Below are 13941 nucleotides of genomic sequence, written 5' to 3'. Positions count from 1 at the left end.
CCACCTAGGGGCCAGTCTGGCCCAGCCAGCCTCAGCCCCAGCCCCAGCCCAGCCCCAACACCAGCCCAGTCCCAGCCCCAACACTAGCCCAGCCCCAGCCCCAAACACCAGCCCAGCCCCAGCTCCAACACCAGCCCAGCCCCAGCCCCAACACCAGCCCCAACACCAGCCCCAACCCTGCCCCAGCCCCAGCCCCAGACCCTGCCCAACCCCAGCCCCAGCCCAGCCCCAGCCCAGCCCCAACCCCAGCCCAGCTTCTGGCTGCCAGAAGGTGGCCTCGCCCAGGGTCTTTGGCCGGGGTGGTCCCCTTGGTGTGCGGCCCGGCCAGGCTGGTGAGAAGTTTTGGAGGAACCCTTTGAAGATGTGTGGAAAGTGGCTTTTCCCGGTCTCGCCACCCTCCTTGTGCTGGAGTTGTGGGATGCTGAGTGAGGGAAGGGGGTGTCAGCCTTACCGACATCAACACTGGCAGAAGGGCAGGTGGTGGAGAAGCCTGCTCCTTCTCCAGGGCCTCAGGGTGGGGGTGGGGAGGGTCCTGGGGTGCTGTGGGGCTGTCCCCACTGTCAGGGGGCCATCTCGCCATGTCCGGAAGCCCAGGTCCACAGAGGAGCGGTGACAAGCTCAAGGCCACAGTGCTGGCAAGCGGAGGAGGTGGTTCCAACCCAGGCCGCCAGGCTCCAGAGACCAAGCTCGGGGCTCGGAACCAGCTCCCCTTTGCATTTGGAGGCTCAAGAAAAGGGTCTGTCCCTAACCTTTAGGAAGGAGAGGGAGGGGCTGGAGCCAGGTAAGAGGGGAGCAGGATAGCCACCCCAGGGCGCCCTCCTCTCTGCCCCTCCCTTCAGGGAGAAGCGGGCTCTTCCCCTGTGCCGAGCACCAGCGAAGTCAGCCTTTCCCTTTGGGAGGGGATTTCTCTGGCTCGTGCGCGGGCCCCTAAGTTTATAAAAACCAATAAATGAGTTACTTTCTGCAGCTGGGAGGGCCAGGAAAGCAGGACAGCTTAGATTGGTTTACTAAACCATAGTGCATAAAAGTCTGGGTGGGCAGAGAACTGGAACCCAGATTCCATTCATTCATTTATTCATTCATTCATTCATTCATTCATATATTCAGTCCTTCCATATTTATTACGGGCCTGCAGTGCCGTGTTCTGAGAAGGAAGAGGCAAATCCTGTGTGTGGCTGTGACGGGGCTTCCTGCCTGCGCCGGCCTGGCTGCCCCAGAAGTTTCCACGAAGGACAGACTCCTCAAGCACATTCAGGGCAGAGTGTGCGTGTATGTGTGTGTGCGTGCGCGCGTGCGTGTGTCCAGGTGTTTATCCCCTGGCTCTGTAGGAAGGGCGTCCTTTCGATGTTGTTTTGGATCCAGAGTTCTGTGTTCTGGGAACAGCAGGCAAAGTCAGATGCAAAGACAAATGCAGAGGTGAGGTCTAGAGAGGTGAGGAACTTGCCAGAGGGCGGCACAGCGATGCCTGGCTGTGGGAGGCAGGACTGGAAATGTAGCTGAAGGACAAAAACATGAGCCATTTTCCAAGTGTTTACAATAGAGAAAAATTGGAAGGCGCCTAACTGTCCGCCAAGAGGGCATGGCTGGGCGAGCGGTTCTGGCGTCCCTGCTAGGTAAGATGATGTAACCACTCACATGGTTGTGACAGAGAGGACGGGAACCAAGGTGGAGGGTGGAGGGTGGAGGTTAAAGGAATGCTGACCAGCGCGTGCTCGAGCCCGGCCCGGACCCTTCGCAGCAGGAAGCCGGTGACCTGTAGCATCACGCTGGCGCTATCCAGACCCGGCACAACCCATCCCCGGTACCACAGCTAATGTTACCCGAGTGGGATGTGACTGGGCAGGTTATCAGGGCATAGGGGCACACTGGTCTGTGGGGGTGGTGTCCCTGAGTTGTGCAGTGCACAACCTGTGCAGCCATACATGGTGTCCCGGGGAAGGCGGATATTAATCCTGGGCGCTTAATCAGTGCTGCATGCGGACAAGAAGAAAATGATACTCACGTGCACTTAAGTTGACTTAAGTGGGTGCATGAAAGGCCACAAAAAATTAAACAGATACGCTGGCATGGGGGAGGATTTAGGAGTTCACATGTCTGTCAGTGTTGGCCTTTGTTGTTTCAGTTGCTTCCTCTCATTAAAAAAGCGAAGAGGAGGGCCTCCCCGGTGGCGCAGCGGTTGAGTGCTGGGTTGCGAAGCCGCCCGCAGCCTCTGCAGCGCCGGTTCGATCCCCGGCCACTTGGTGAGGGTCCCACATGTAGTGCAGACCTCTCCTGCCGCCCGCTGCTCCCCTCAGCAGTGTCCTTCGGTCCTTCTGCCTGCTCTGCTCCCCGCTTTGGCTCTGGTGAATTCTCTCACCCTCCCGCGCTTCTGACTGTACCCAGTGCTTGTATAAATAAATAAATAAATCTTAAAAAAAAATTTTTTTTCAGTTAAAAAAAAAAAGTGAAGAGGAGGAGGAAGTGGCAGAGGCATCTAAGGGAGTTCTACCTCCTGGAACTTTCTGTGATGAGAATGTCCCCCAGTGGTGCTGTCCACTATGGCCGCCACTAGCAGGTGTGGAGATTGAGTCCTTGAAATGTGGCTAGTGGGACCGAAGAACGGAATTTCTCTTTTAATTTCCTGTTAACTGATGGAAATTTCGAAGCCCGCATGGGGGCTTGGCTGCCGTCCCCGCATGCAGAGCTGGAGGGTGGACGGGCAGTTTCACGCGTCCTTCCTAGATGCTGCCCCAGAGCCCAGGCTCTTCCTCAGCTTGGTGGCAAGGGACACTCTGCTGCGGGCTCCCAGCTGGCCCCAGGCCTGTGGATCAGAATCCCCTGGGATGGGATGAAAATGTTCCCATTGAACAAGCTGCCCAGAGAGCTCTGGAGCAAGTTGCCAGTGGAACCCTGTGAGGAGTCTGGAAGCTTTGGTGTCAGCGCCTCCTCGGGCCCTGCGGGGTGGCGAGGGCAGCAGGGCTGCACAGTTTAGGAAAGCAGGTGGTCCCGGGGAATCACCCCCACGGACTGCCCCTTGAGGCATAACCTGGACAACTGGGAACCCACAGGGTGATGGATGGTGGCTCACTCAGGGAGACTCTTCTAGGGCTGCTGCAGCTCAGGGTGTGACTGGGAGCACGTCAGCCTAGTCACAGTGGGCCCAGTGCCTAGGATCCCAGTTGTGCCCAGCTGGTGGGGCTGGCAGAGGTGGGTGGCAGATGACGCCCACTCACAGACACCCAGCTGGGGACCCACAGCTCCGAGGGCACCGGGGCCAGGAGCCTGGTGGGTGTGAGCAGAGCACCCCGATGTGCACATCTGGAGAGGAGTGGCACCTGAGCCCAGAGGTGGAACCATCTCGGGGCTGGCCCTGGCTCCTGGCAGCGGCTACAGGCTCTGCGCGGCCGGGAGCCCCAGCATGGAGAGGAGAAACCCCCCGCAGGCCGCAGTGGCAACCCACCCTGGTTGGGAATGGCCAGCCAGGTCAGCTTTCCTCCAGAGGGCAGTTTTGGGGACACACAGACTGGGTGTGGCCCCCTGCCTCATCCCGCCAGGCTGGGTGACCCGGTCGGTGACTTCACCTCTCTGAACCCCGCTGAGACGCAGGGCTCTGTGACCCTGGCCAGGCACATCCTCAAAGCTTAGTCCACGGAGGAAGAGGCCCTGCTCCCCCACCCCCCAGCCCCACCGGGCCAGCGGCAGAGACACTGGAGAGGCCCTCCGCTGAGCCCCGCCAAGCTCATTTTCCAGAGCCTGGGACTCACACATGGGCCATCAAACCCTCCAGCAGTGCTTTAAAGGCCACGTCTCCCAGCGTGCAGCACACTGGGGGCACAGCGCTCCCGCCAGCCGCAGAAGAGGGACGATGGACACTGCCTTTGTGTCTGCTGCGCTCCGTGGGGGGCGCCAGGAGACCCTAAGGAGGAGCAGAAGTAGAATGGCAGGTTCTTCAGGGTGCAAGCTCAACTTTTAGGGGGGCTGCAGACAGGGATCAGTCTGTGAACCCCTCCCCAAAGCAAGCAGCAAAGCTCTGTGTTTTGGGGGTTCTGACTGAGATGGGACAGAATTGGTAAGCCGGAGCCTGGGTTTCACTGGAGAACAGTGATAGTGGGGTCATGTGTGGGGTGTTCCCAGGAAAGCCCGGGCTGTTTTGTCCTCTCTCTGCCTCCCTGAGAGGGAGGGTAGATCCTGTTCTTGCACAGACGGTGAAACTGAGGACCTGAAGTTTCTCTCATTGTCAGATGCTCCGGCAGGCAGCAACGCGCTCTCTCCACCATGCCCCCTTGCTGGGGCCCGGAAACAGCCCCCCAGGGAGCCCCAGAAGACAGATAGGAGCACAGAGGAGTAAAGTGTGTGATCTCAGAGGTGGGCTGCTGTGGACAGAACTTACGTCCCTGACTGGGAGCCCATGGCCACATTACTGCCCGTGCCTCTATGTCCCCATCTGCAAAATGAGGGGCTCTGACAGGGGACCTGTAAAGTCTCCTCAGGTCTGAGTCCTAGAGAAGACGAGGTGACAGGCTGGACACCCCAGAGCTGTTTGCAGACTCTTTCAACCAAGCCCCAGGAAATGGGAAGCTCTCTGCCCCCCGCCACCAGCCTCATCCCGGCTGCCCAGCAGCTGCTGGCCACTGGCTTGAGAGACCCAGGAGCTCCCAAATGGGAGGCAAATCCCCACCCTGGTCCCGAGCAGCAACCTCATCTGATCTAGAAATGGTTAACAGGGGCAGCTGTCTGCAGACACCAGCCCTTTATTAAAATGTAGGCTTTACACTGAATTTGGCATTTGGCCACCAGCCTTAGATCAAACCCAGATGGGACAGACTCACCCACTTCTGAGCAGAAGGCTTCTCTTCTCACTGAAGGACTCCCCAGCTCCCGCCCACCCTGCACCCCCTCCAGCCAGTGTCTCCTTTCTCTGGAGCTTGGTTTGGAGGTCTCAGGGGTGGGGAAGACCAGGCTGACCATAGCGGTGACGAGGGGAGCCTGAAAGTTGGAACCCCTGGTTCTGGGAACATTGGGCCAAAGGCCATCAAGCCAAGAACCCATGGCCTGGGGACAAGAGGGGAGGTGCCAGGGACCCCAGAGCCTTTGATATGGTCCCCCGTATCTGGCCTTTGGCATCCAGCCCTTTTCTGTGTCTGAGAATAGAACATGAATGTTCTCCCGCCTGTAACTCCATCCTCGCTCCCCATGCCCTCAGGCCTGATGATGCCATTTTTCAAAAGCTCCAGGGACTCAAAAGAAGCTTTGGCCTCCTCCATCCGTCCTTACCACCAGTCTCCCCAGTGGGCCGGCTGGGGAATGTGTGGCCATATGTGTCCCTAAGACCCCGGCCCAGAGCAGCTTCAGCTTTGGGGCTTCCCCAGCAGCACTGAGTCCCTGCTGTGGCCCCCACTCCTACAGCCCCCTCCCAGCATGCAAGCACCCCCTTTCCTGCCCGTTCCCTGCCACCCCAGTCTCTCCCCGTCTCCTCCTCCTTTTCTGTGTCCTATTTATATAACAGCTTCATTGACTCACACACCGTGCAGTGGACTCACTCAAACTGTAACCCAGCAATCCGTATTATCTCCCCCTGGGCAGCCATCACCATACCCAGATTTAGAACATTTTCATCACCCCCCAAAAGAAACCCTGCACTGGAGTTGTCGCTTTCCAATCCCCTTCTCCCTCCTCACCCAGTCCCTGGCACCAATCTACTTTCTGTCTTTATAGATTTGCTCTGACTGGCACTGATTTCTTCCTCTTAGCACCATGTTTTCAAGGTTCATACAATTTGTAGCCTGGATCAACACGCCGTTCCTTTTTGACAGTTGTGTAATATTCCGCCATGTGGAGACAGCCATGAATGGTTTAACCACAGCTTGGTCAACAACCATGGTCCCAATCAGCTACACATATGCGCTGTCCAGGCTGCCCTGTCCTTTGAGTCTTTACACTCTGGCATTTCACACGAGGAAACCACCTAACTGTGCGTTTCTCAGAGCCTAGCCTCGTGTTAGCCCCCCATGACCATGGGCTGAGTGTCATTTATCCATTCATCAGTTGGTGGTATGTGGGTCGTCCCCACTTTTTGGCTAATATGAGTCATGGTGCTATGAACATTCATTCGTCCACAAGTTTTGTGGTGACATATGTTCTCAGATTTTGTGGAGAGATACCAGGAGCAGAATTGCAGGGTCCTCTGGTATTTCTAGATTTAGCATTTTGACAACCTGCCAGGCTGTTTTCCAAAGTGACTGTGCCATCTTACACCCCCACCAGCAGTGCGTGAGGGCTCCAATTTCCTCACATCCTCACCGACACTTGTTATTATCTGACTTTTGATCCTAGCCACCCGCGGGGTTGAGGTGTCTCGTCATGACCCTTGTGGATGGGTATGTTGAGCTTCTTATCATGTGCTGATGTGTCGTCTGTATGTTTTCTTTGGAGAAATGTTCATTCAGATCATTGGTCTGGCTTTATTTTTTATTTATTTATTTTTTAAGATTTATGCATACAAGAACTGGGGTGCAGGCCAGAGGTGTGGGGGCTGAGAGGATTCACCAGAGACAGAGTGGGGAACAGAACAGGCAGATTGACCTAAGTACACTGCTGAGGGGAGCAGCGGGCAAGACAGGAGAGGTCTGTTGCACCATGTGGGTAGCTCCCTGGCTGGCCGGCGATTGAACTCGTGCTTCGGAGGCTGCGGACAGCTTCACAGTGCAGAGACTTAACCCCTTGTGCCACCAGGGAGGTCCCTGATCAATTTTTAAATTATATTGTCATTTTTATTGTTCAGTTATCAGAGTTCTTTATATTTTCTATTCTCAATTCCCTTATATGATCTGTAGATATCCTTCCCATGCTGTGGGTTGTCTTTTCACTTTCCAGATGGGGTCCACAAAAGTTTCACATGCTGATGAAGTCTGATGCATTTTTTTTTCTTCTTTAGTTGCTAGCGTTTTGGGTGCCACATCTAAGGAACCATAGATGTGGTTTTAGGTAAAAGGGAACGGGTTTTGGAAGCCAAGACTTTCCATCTTTTTCTGGAACGCGGCAGTCCTTCATTAACATAAGCTTCATTCAGAGAAGTTTTGAAACCTAACCTCTGCCCAGGTCCTGGGGATTCAGCCGTCCGAGGCAGAGCCAGACCCCACCTATCTTTGGCCTCCGAGACGGGCAGGGAGCAGATCACCAGAACAGAACGACTTAACAGCAGACGTGAGGGAGAGGTCTCCAGAGTCTCTAGCGGGGACACCTATCTTGGCCTGGGGACTAGGGGAGGCTGTGGGGCAGGGCACTGAGGCTCAGACCAAAGGCTGGGTCAGGGCTGGCCAGGCAATGGCGCGTCGTGCTCCAGGCAGAAAGGACAGCATGTGCAAAGACCCCGGGGTGGGAAAAAGCACAGGCTGCCATCTGGCTGCTGAGATCCCCTCGGCCTACTGGCTTCTCTGCTGGGGCTTCCTGGGGCGTGGGAGGGGGGTCCAGTGGCCCCTGGGGTCATATGTACAGCACGTCAGGCCCTCTGTGCTTTAGAGGAGAGAGTCCAGATCCCAGGAAGACCCTGCTGTGAAGCAGACAGTCCTGCCTGCCCTCCCCCCCCCCCATATGTGGCCTGGCCTCCAGGGGGACACTGATGACAAAGTGGCGTGTGATCTCACCAGAGCCTCCGCTCCCCCCGGCCTCATCCCTGGTGCCTGAGCACTAGGACTGAGGCCAGAGATGAAACCAGCTCTCAGGCCCTGGCCTGGGTGTTCTAGCCTTGGTGGGGCCTGCTCCTGGGGAAGACTTGGAATTGGATGTGCTTCTCCAGGGACCATTTGCTCCTCCCTCCTCCTTGTCCTTCCTTCAAATGCTGTTCACCTGACTCAGAGCCAGGCCTGCCCCTGCCCTGAGGTCTCAGAGGCCAGGTAGCCTGCAGGCCTCCCCTCCTAGAATCCACCTTGCCCCGTACTCCACTCCCAGCCCCCAGCCCATGTGCCCAGCGCCATGCCCGTGCCTCAGCCCCAGAGATGCCGCCGTCGACTCCAGCGTCCCTCCTCTGGGCTGTCCCATACCCCCAAGCCCCTGGAGAGACCCTCAGGACCCCGCTTCACAAGGACTGGGGTGGGGGAGGCCCTTTACTTTTAGGGTCGCCACTGCCAAGGTGATTAACAGCCTGGACTCTTGCCCATCAGCAGACTCAGACCCCAGCTCCAGCCTCTACTAGCTGTGCAACTGTGGCATGTTGCTTAACCCTCTGTGCCTCAGTTTCCTCATCTGTAAAATCAGGCTGACAGCTGCCCAGGTAGGGTTGCCATTGAGGGCTCCCTGAGGCAATTTCTGTTGTTCCCATTTCCAGTGAGATTCCTGAGGCTGGGGGTGGAAAGTTTGCCCCCGGCCCCTCTGATGGGGAGCTGGGCTGACCTGAGACCCTAACCCGGAAACTTCGCCTCTTTAACCACCGGGCTGTCCTGCCTCTCCTCGAATCTGAGGAGGGGAGAAATCCTGCCTCAAGCCTGGGGGGGCCTGGGGCCCAGGGACGCAGCCTGGACACGGTTTCCAGAGTTTCCATCTGAGTCCTCCCCCGCAGGTCCTTCAGCGGACCCCAGATCTTCTACTAAGAGACCTGGGTGTGGGGGGACCGTGTTCTTTGCTGACCTCCCCGCGGCCCCCTCAGAGTTCCTGGCTGTAAACTTCTGTGCTGCTTCCGTGCTCTTTGCCCAAGGCCCGGTGTTAATTTGTCAAACCCCCATCAGGTTCCTGGGGATCCGCTGTTTATTTTCGCGAGTATGTTGGCAGTGCTCACAATTTCGGGGGTGAGTGCAGCTTATTTGGTCAGAATAAATGCTAATTAATAAAAGTTATTTATTTGGGTTGGAGCGCACGGCGGCCCTGGGGTCAGGCGCGAACTGACTATTTGAAGCAAAAACAAACAGAGCGGAGAAAGGCAGGGCCGGGGAGGCTGCGTTTATTTGTCTTAGGGAGAATTTGCAGTTAATTCCCTCCAGACCATTTAGGTCCTTAAATTACACAGAATAAGAAAACCAAGGGTGCAGGGGAGAGGAGCAAGGGACACTTGATCATTTGGCTGAGAGCAGTTTTTAAATGTCTCTGGCCCCCTGTCAGCCACATAAATGGGACGTGTGAAATAATTTAATGGCAGAAAACGGTGCCCTGGTCTTTTTTTTTTTTTTTTTTTAACGTGGTAACTTAATGGGGACCGAGTCATTTTGGTTTTAAGGAGCCGCAGGCCGCAGGCCACAGGCCACGTTTGTTTCCCTCTCCCCATCCAGCCCCTCCAAGACCACCTCACAGCCCTGTTCGACGAAGGCAATTTCAGGCCTTATTTTGTTTTTTAAAGATTTATTTATTTATACATAGAAGATCTGGGGTGTGAGCCAGAGGTGTGGGGGAGGTGAAAGGACTCACCAGAGACAGAGTGGGGAGCAGAACAGGCAGATTGACTGAAACACACTGCTGAGGGGAGCAGCGGGGAGACAGGACAGGTCTGCTGCGCCATGTGGGGAGCTCCCTGGCCGGGGATCAAACTCATGCTGCAGTGGCTGCAGACAGCTTCACAGTGCTGACACTTAACCCCTTGCACCACCAGGGAGGCCCCTCAGGCCTTATTTTTAATGGCAGAGAAAAGCAGGACTTTAACAAAAGGAAGCGGCAGGCACAGCCCTGCTCACACAGCCCTCGCTGGCCGCAGGCTCAGTCTATTTATTTTCCAAATGCTCTTTAGCCCAAGCGTGGAGCCCAGAGGATATCCACGCCCACCACAGCGCATTTCTCAGGAGGTGATTCAGAAATTTATGGTAACAAATACCCGGCACATCCGGTGGGAAGCAGGCGTGGGTCCCAGGGCCCAGCCAAGTCCAGAGCCGGCTCCAGCCCTGGTCACCTCAACCCGGCCTGCCTCTCATCCGCCTGCACCCCGCCGGGGCTGCGGCCCGTCTTTCTACAGCGGACTGGGGTGAGGGGACCCCAGGACCTTGAGACATGAGGCCGTCTTCAGGCACAAAAGCAGTAACAGCTAAGGACGTGCGTTTATTGAGCAATGGCTATGCCCTGGGCACCCTGCTGTGCGGAGCGCCTCGCGGGGACCTCGGGTGACCTGGGACATGCCGGTGTCCTCGCAGCTCCCAGGGGTGAGGTCAGCCTTCAGAACAGACCCTGGAGACCCCTGCCCAACCATGACCCAGAGCGAGCGCCCCCACCCTCACCACAGGAAGGAGGTGGAGGTAGGAGACCCCCGTGGAGACTCAGCCTCCTCTGCTGGCCCCCAAACACGTGGGTGTGATCCCAGCCACCTGTCCTTGGCCCCCCCACTCAGTGTCCCCGTGTGGAGAATTGGTGACCCCTGAGAGCGGGTGCGGGGACTCCCTGGGCAGAGGCTGTGGAGCCCCACTTTTGTCCAGGTGCCCGCCAGGCTGCGGAGGTGGAGCCCCGCGTGGGTGTCCCCTGGGCGGGCAACGTGTTTTTCAAGTGGTGTTCCACTCGGAACACCCTCAGTTCCGAGTTGCTAGAAACTTCCCAAAAAAGTCTTTTTGGCTGAAATGCCTCCTGCACTGAGCACATGGCCCAGCGGCCTGCCGGGAGGGGACAGAACTCGGCTCTTCTAGTATGGCTGGTGTTCCAGAAGCTTCCAAGCGTGGGCTGGATTGCTCAGCCCGGTGTCCAGCGCAGGAATCTTTGTTGTTTCTTCCCAAGTGAGGAGGGTGGAGAGACGGCCCAGGCGGCAGACAATCCCCATCCATCTTTGCCTTTTCTTGGAGCAACGCGGTGAGGAGTGAAGACTGACGCGGCCCAGCCGGGCCATTCCCGGGGGGCCCCTCAGCCACCACCCCCACTTGGTCACGTTTGCACAAATTCCCCGAGGGGGCGGTGCTGACCCGACCCTCCCCCTCCCCCTGTGGATTTCTCACCCGAGGATCGCCTGTGTATTGAGGTGCACGTAGCACACCCCAGCTTATGGCTCCGGCAGTTGCCACATGCCCTCTGGGGCAAAATTACCTTCCTTTGAGAAATTCCGGTCCAAACCCAGCTGTAAGGCCCCCTGTCCCTCCCCTCCCCCACAGTCATGACCACTTCTGGACAATTCTGCCTGGATCCCAATCAGCGGGTCGGTAACGCCTGCTAACCAGGGAGCTTGTTAAAAAGCAGGGGGTCAGTGGGGTCCTCCCCAGCTTGGGGTGTTCTAGGTGCTCAGCTGAGCGATGCTGAGTGCCTTGTGAAGAAGGTGGGGTGTATGGAGGGCAGCAGACACGTGAGGTGCCCACTGCCATTCAGGAGGCTGACCATGAGCTCCTGGGCAGAGCAGGCCTCCTGGTGGGAAGGGAGGAGGGGGGAGGGGGTTCTCATGGCCCCCGCAACCCCACTTCTAGGAGTCTGTGGAGAACATGCACTTTCAAAAATAGAAAGTCGTGTTTGCCTGAGGTTATTGGTGGTGGCTGCTTTTTGTTGCAAGAGATTGGAAACAAACCGAGTGCCCCTCTGGGCTCATGGCACAGGGTTGGGCCGCGGGCTGTGGAAGGGTGGGGATGGTTTCTGTGCCCTGGGTGGGGGACTCCCGGGGCGCGCGTGTCAGCGGGGGGAAGTGGGAGCAGGACGGCACGCGGCTGCCGTTGGCGAGGAGCGGGGAGAAAGTAGACACATTGAGCATTTGTAAAAGCAATGCTAGAAGGGGAACCAAAAAATGAATTTAAAAAGCCAATTTCTACGGGTCGGGGGGAGTCTGAGGGCCAATTAAATGTGGGGAGCAGTGAGGAGGAAGCAGGCTGGGCTTGGCGAGATGGGATGGTGCCTGCAATATGACTGATTCCAGGCCTCAGTGCTGTGTGCGCAGCGCGACGCATGCGAGTGTGGGGTGGAGCTGGCAGAGAGAGTGTGCCCGCTGCCTTGCACCCTTCTCTGGGGCGGAATCTGTTCCGTGGCTTGTGCCGTGACACTGTGAGTAAGATACACATTTTAATAGGAAGATCAGATACACAAGGGGGCCCTGAACTGGGCTGTGTTGGTTCCAAGCGCTGGGTAAGCCCAGTGGAGGGGAGGGGACTCCTCACTGTCTCGGGTGGTCAGTGAGGGCTCCCTGGAGGAATGGGCAGTGAGCTGGGCCCTAGAAAATGAAGGGTCAATGGTTCTGCCCTTGGGTAAAAATTTGAATGTAGAAACGGTAGCTAAATCCCCAACCCAGCCTCCCAAGAGAGAGGACAGGCCTGGAAGGTGACAGTTGCAGAGAAGTCGCTCACCCGTGCCTTCCCGGGGTGGTGTGGTGTCCTCCCCTGGGCTGCTGCTTCTGCACCCAGCCCAGTGGTCCGCTGCCCTGCTGGGCTTCACCCCTGGTCTTTCCCCGCTCGCCCTGTGATGATTGGGAAATTCTGGTTGATCCTTGGAAGGGCAGTTAAAGCACCACCCCTCCCGAGGGCGCACCCTGACGTGTCCCTGTGACCCACCGGAGCTGGCAAGGCCCTTACTCTGTGGCACGGAGGCCTTACTCCGTAGCAGGCCTCCCCTGCCTATGAAGCCTCTGATTCATCTCCCCCGGTGCCCAGCGCAGACCAGGTGTCAGGAGCAGAGCAGGGTACCTCTGGGCCCAGGGCCTCTTCGGGACTGCTCTCGGCAGCTAGCAGCGTGGGTTTGGTGAGTGGGACCAGCACGCTGGCATCTGCCCGGTGGTTGAAATCCTGCTCCACCGGTAACTTACTGGGCACTTGAACTTGGACTGGCTGAAGCCCTGGTCCTTCTCCCTCAGTGAACTGGGAGCGGTGAGGATGACCGCAACTGTTTGTAGGGCTCCTGTATGCACCTGAAGATCTGCGGGTGCCGAAGCGCTTGTGTGGGGGCCCCCAGAATCGTGACCTTACTGCTCTTTATCTGTGTCATCACATGTGCGTGGAGGGCTTACCCTGCCCGGAGCCTGGCCGGGTGCCGAGGACACTAGGCGGCTCCTCCCTGGCAGGGCGAGTGGTCCCTCCTGGCAGCGGTGCCTGCCCCTGGCCCCCACGAGGGGCCTGGCTGCTTTTGCTCACGTATTCCCCAGGCCCCAGCACTGTGCACCTGCCACGTCACCAGTGCTCAGTAAGCTGGTGAGGAGGAGTGCGTGGGCAGATGAAGGGAGGGAGCAGTGAATGAAGGGAGGTCTCCCGCTCCCGCCTAGACCTGCCTCTGCAGGGGGAGGCGTGGGTGGGGCGCTCAGAGCCGCCTGCTGAGCTGGCTGCTGGGTGGCGACCCTGGAGGGGCTGGGGGTGCTGGTGGGGACTGTGTGCACCCGCCCTGCTGACCCTTCGCCCTGCCGCAGGTGAGTGTCCCAGCCCCGGACGGGGCAGTGCAGCCAAGCGGAAGAAGAAGCAGCGGCGAAACCGCACCACGTTCAACAGCAGCCAGCTGCAGGCGCTGGAGCGCGTGTTCGAACGCACCCACTACCCAGACGCCTTCGTGCGGGAGGAGCTGGCCCGGCGCGTCAACCTCAGCGAGGCGCGCGTGCAGGTGAGCGCGGGTGGCCGTGCCCGCTGCGGAGGCCCGAGCTAGAGTGCTTGGGCCTGCAGGCTGAGGTCCACATGCGAGCCTTGCCACCAGCTGTGCGACCTTGAGCAAGTGACCGCACCCCTCTGTTCCTTCGGGACCTCCGTGAGTGCGGATCCCCCGGGCCTATTTATGAGAATCCAACGAGCTAATATATTTGTAAAGTGCCTGGAGCAGAGGCTGGCACGGGGGTTTTAATAAATCGAAGTCAAAGCGTGAGGTGCCTCCTCTGTGCCAGCAATGAGTGAGGGGCCAGGACGCCCCCCGCTCAGCACAGCCTCTCAGTGACCAAGTGCGATTACCCCTTCCTTCATCCACTCGCCCGTTCTCCACCCCCACGTTACGGGTGAGGAAACTGAGGCTTAGAGGTGCAGCTGCCCCTGCAGGGCTGGTGGTGGGACAGGCACACCCAGTCCACGAGGATTCGGGCCCGGCAGCCCGCCGCGCCCTGCTCACCCCTCCTTCCCGCCCTCA

The 13941-nt window shown here is 58.0% G+C and overlaps 1 protein-coding gene across 1 annotated transcript in view; it reads left to right on the top strand.

Moving 5' to 3' along the window:
• PRRX2 (paired related homeobox 2) overlaps positions 1 to 13941 on the top strand; it is a gene marked incomplete at its 5' end in the record, with an annotated part of 40438 nt that overhangs the window by 25176 nt on the left and 1321 nt on the right. The window contains one exon of the mRNA XM_084238126.1: positions 13244 to 13431. Within this exon, the coding sequence (XP_084094252.1) occupies positions 13244 to 13431 (188 nt within the window). The remainder of the gene's footprint in view (positions 1 to 13243; positions 13432 to 13941) is intronic.

Source organism: Talpa europaea (genome assembly GCF_964194135.1).
Source record: "Talpa europaea genome assembly, chromosome: 7".
Taxonomy (NCBI): Eukaryota; Metazoa; Chordata; class Mammalia; order Eulipotyphla; family Talpidae; genus Talpa; species Talpa europaea.
Note: the sequence above shows the minus strand (reverse complement) of the source record. Positions and strands in the feature narration are given on the sequence as shown.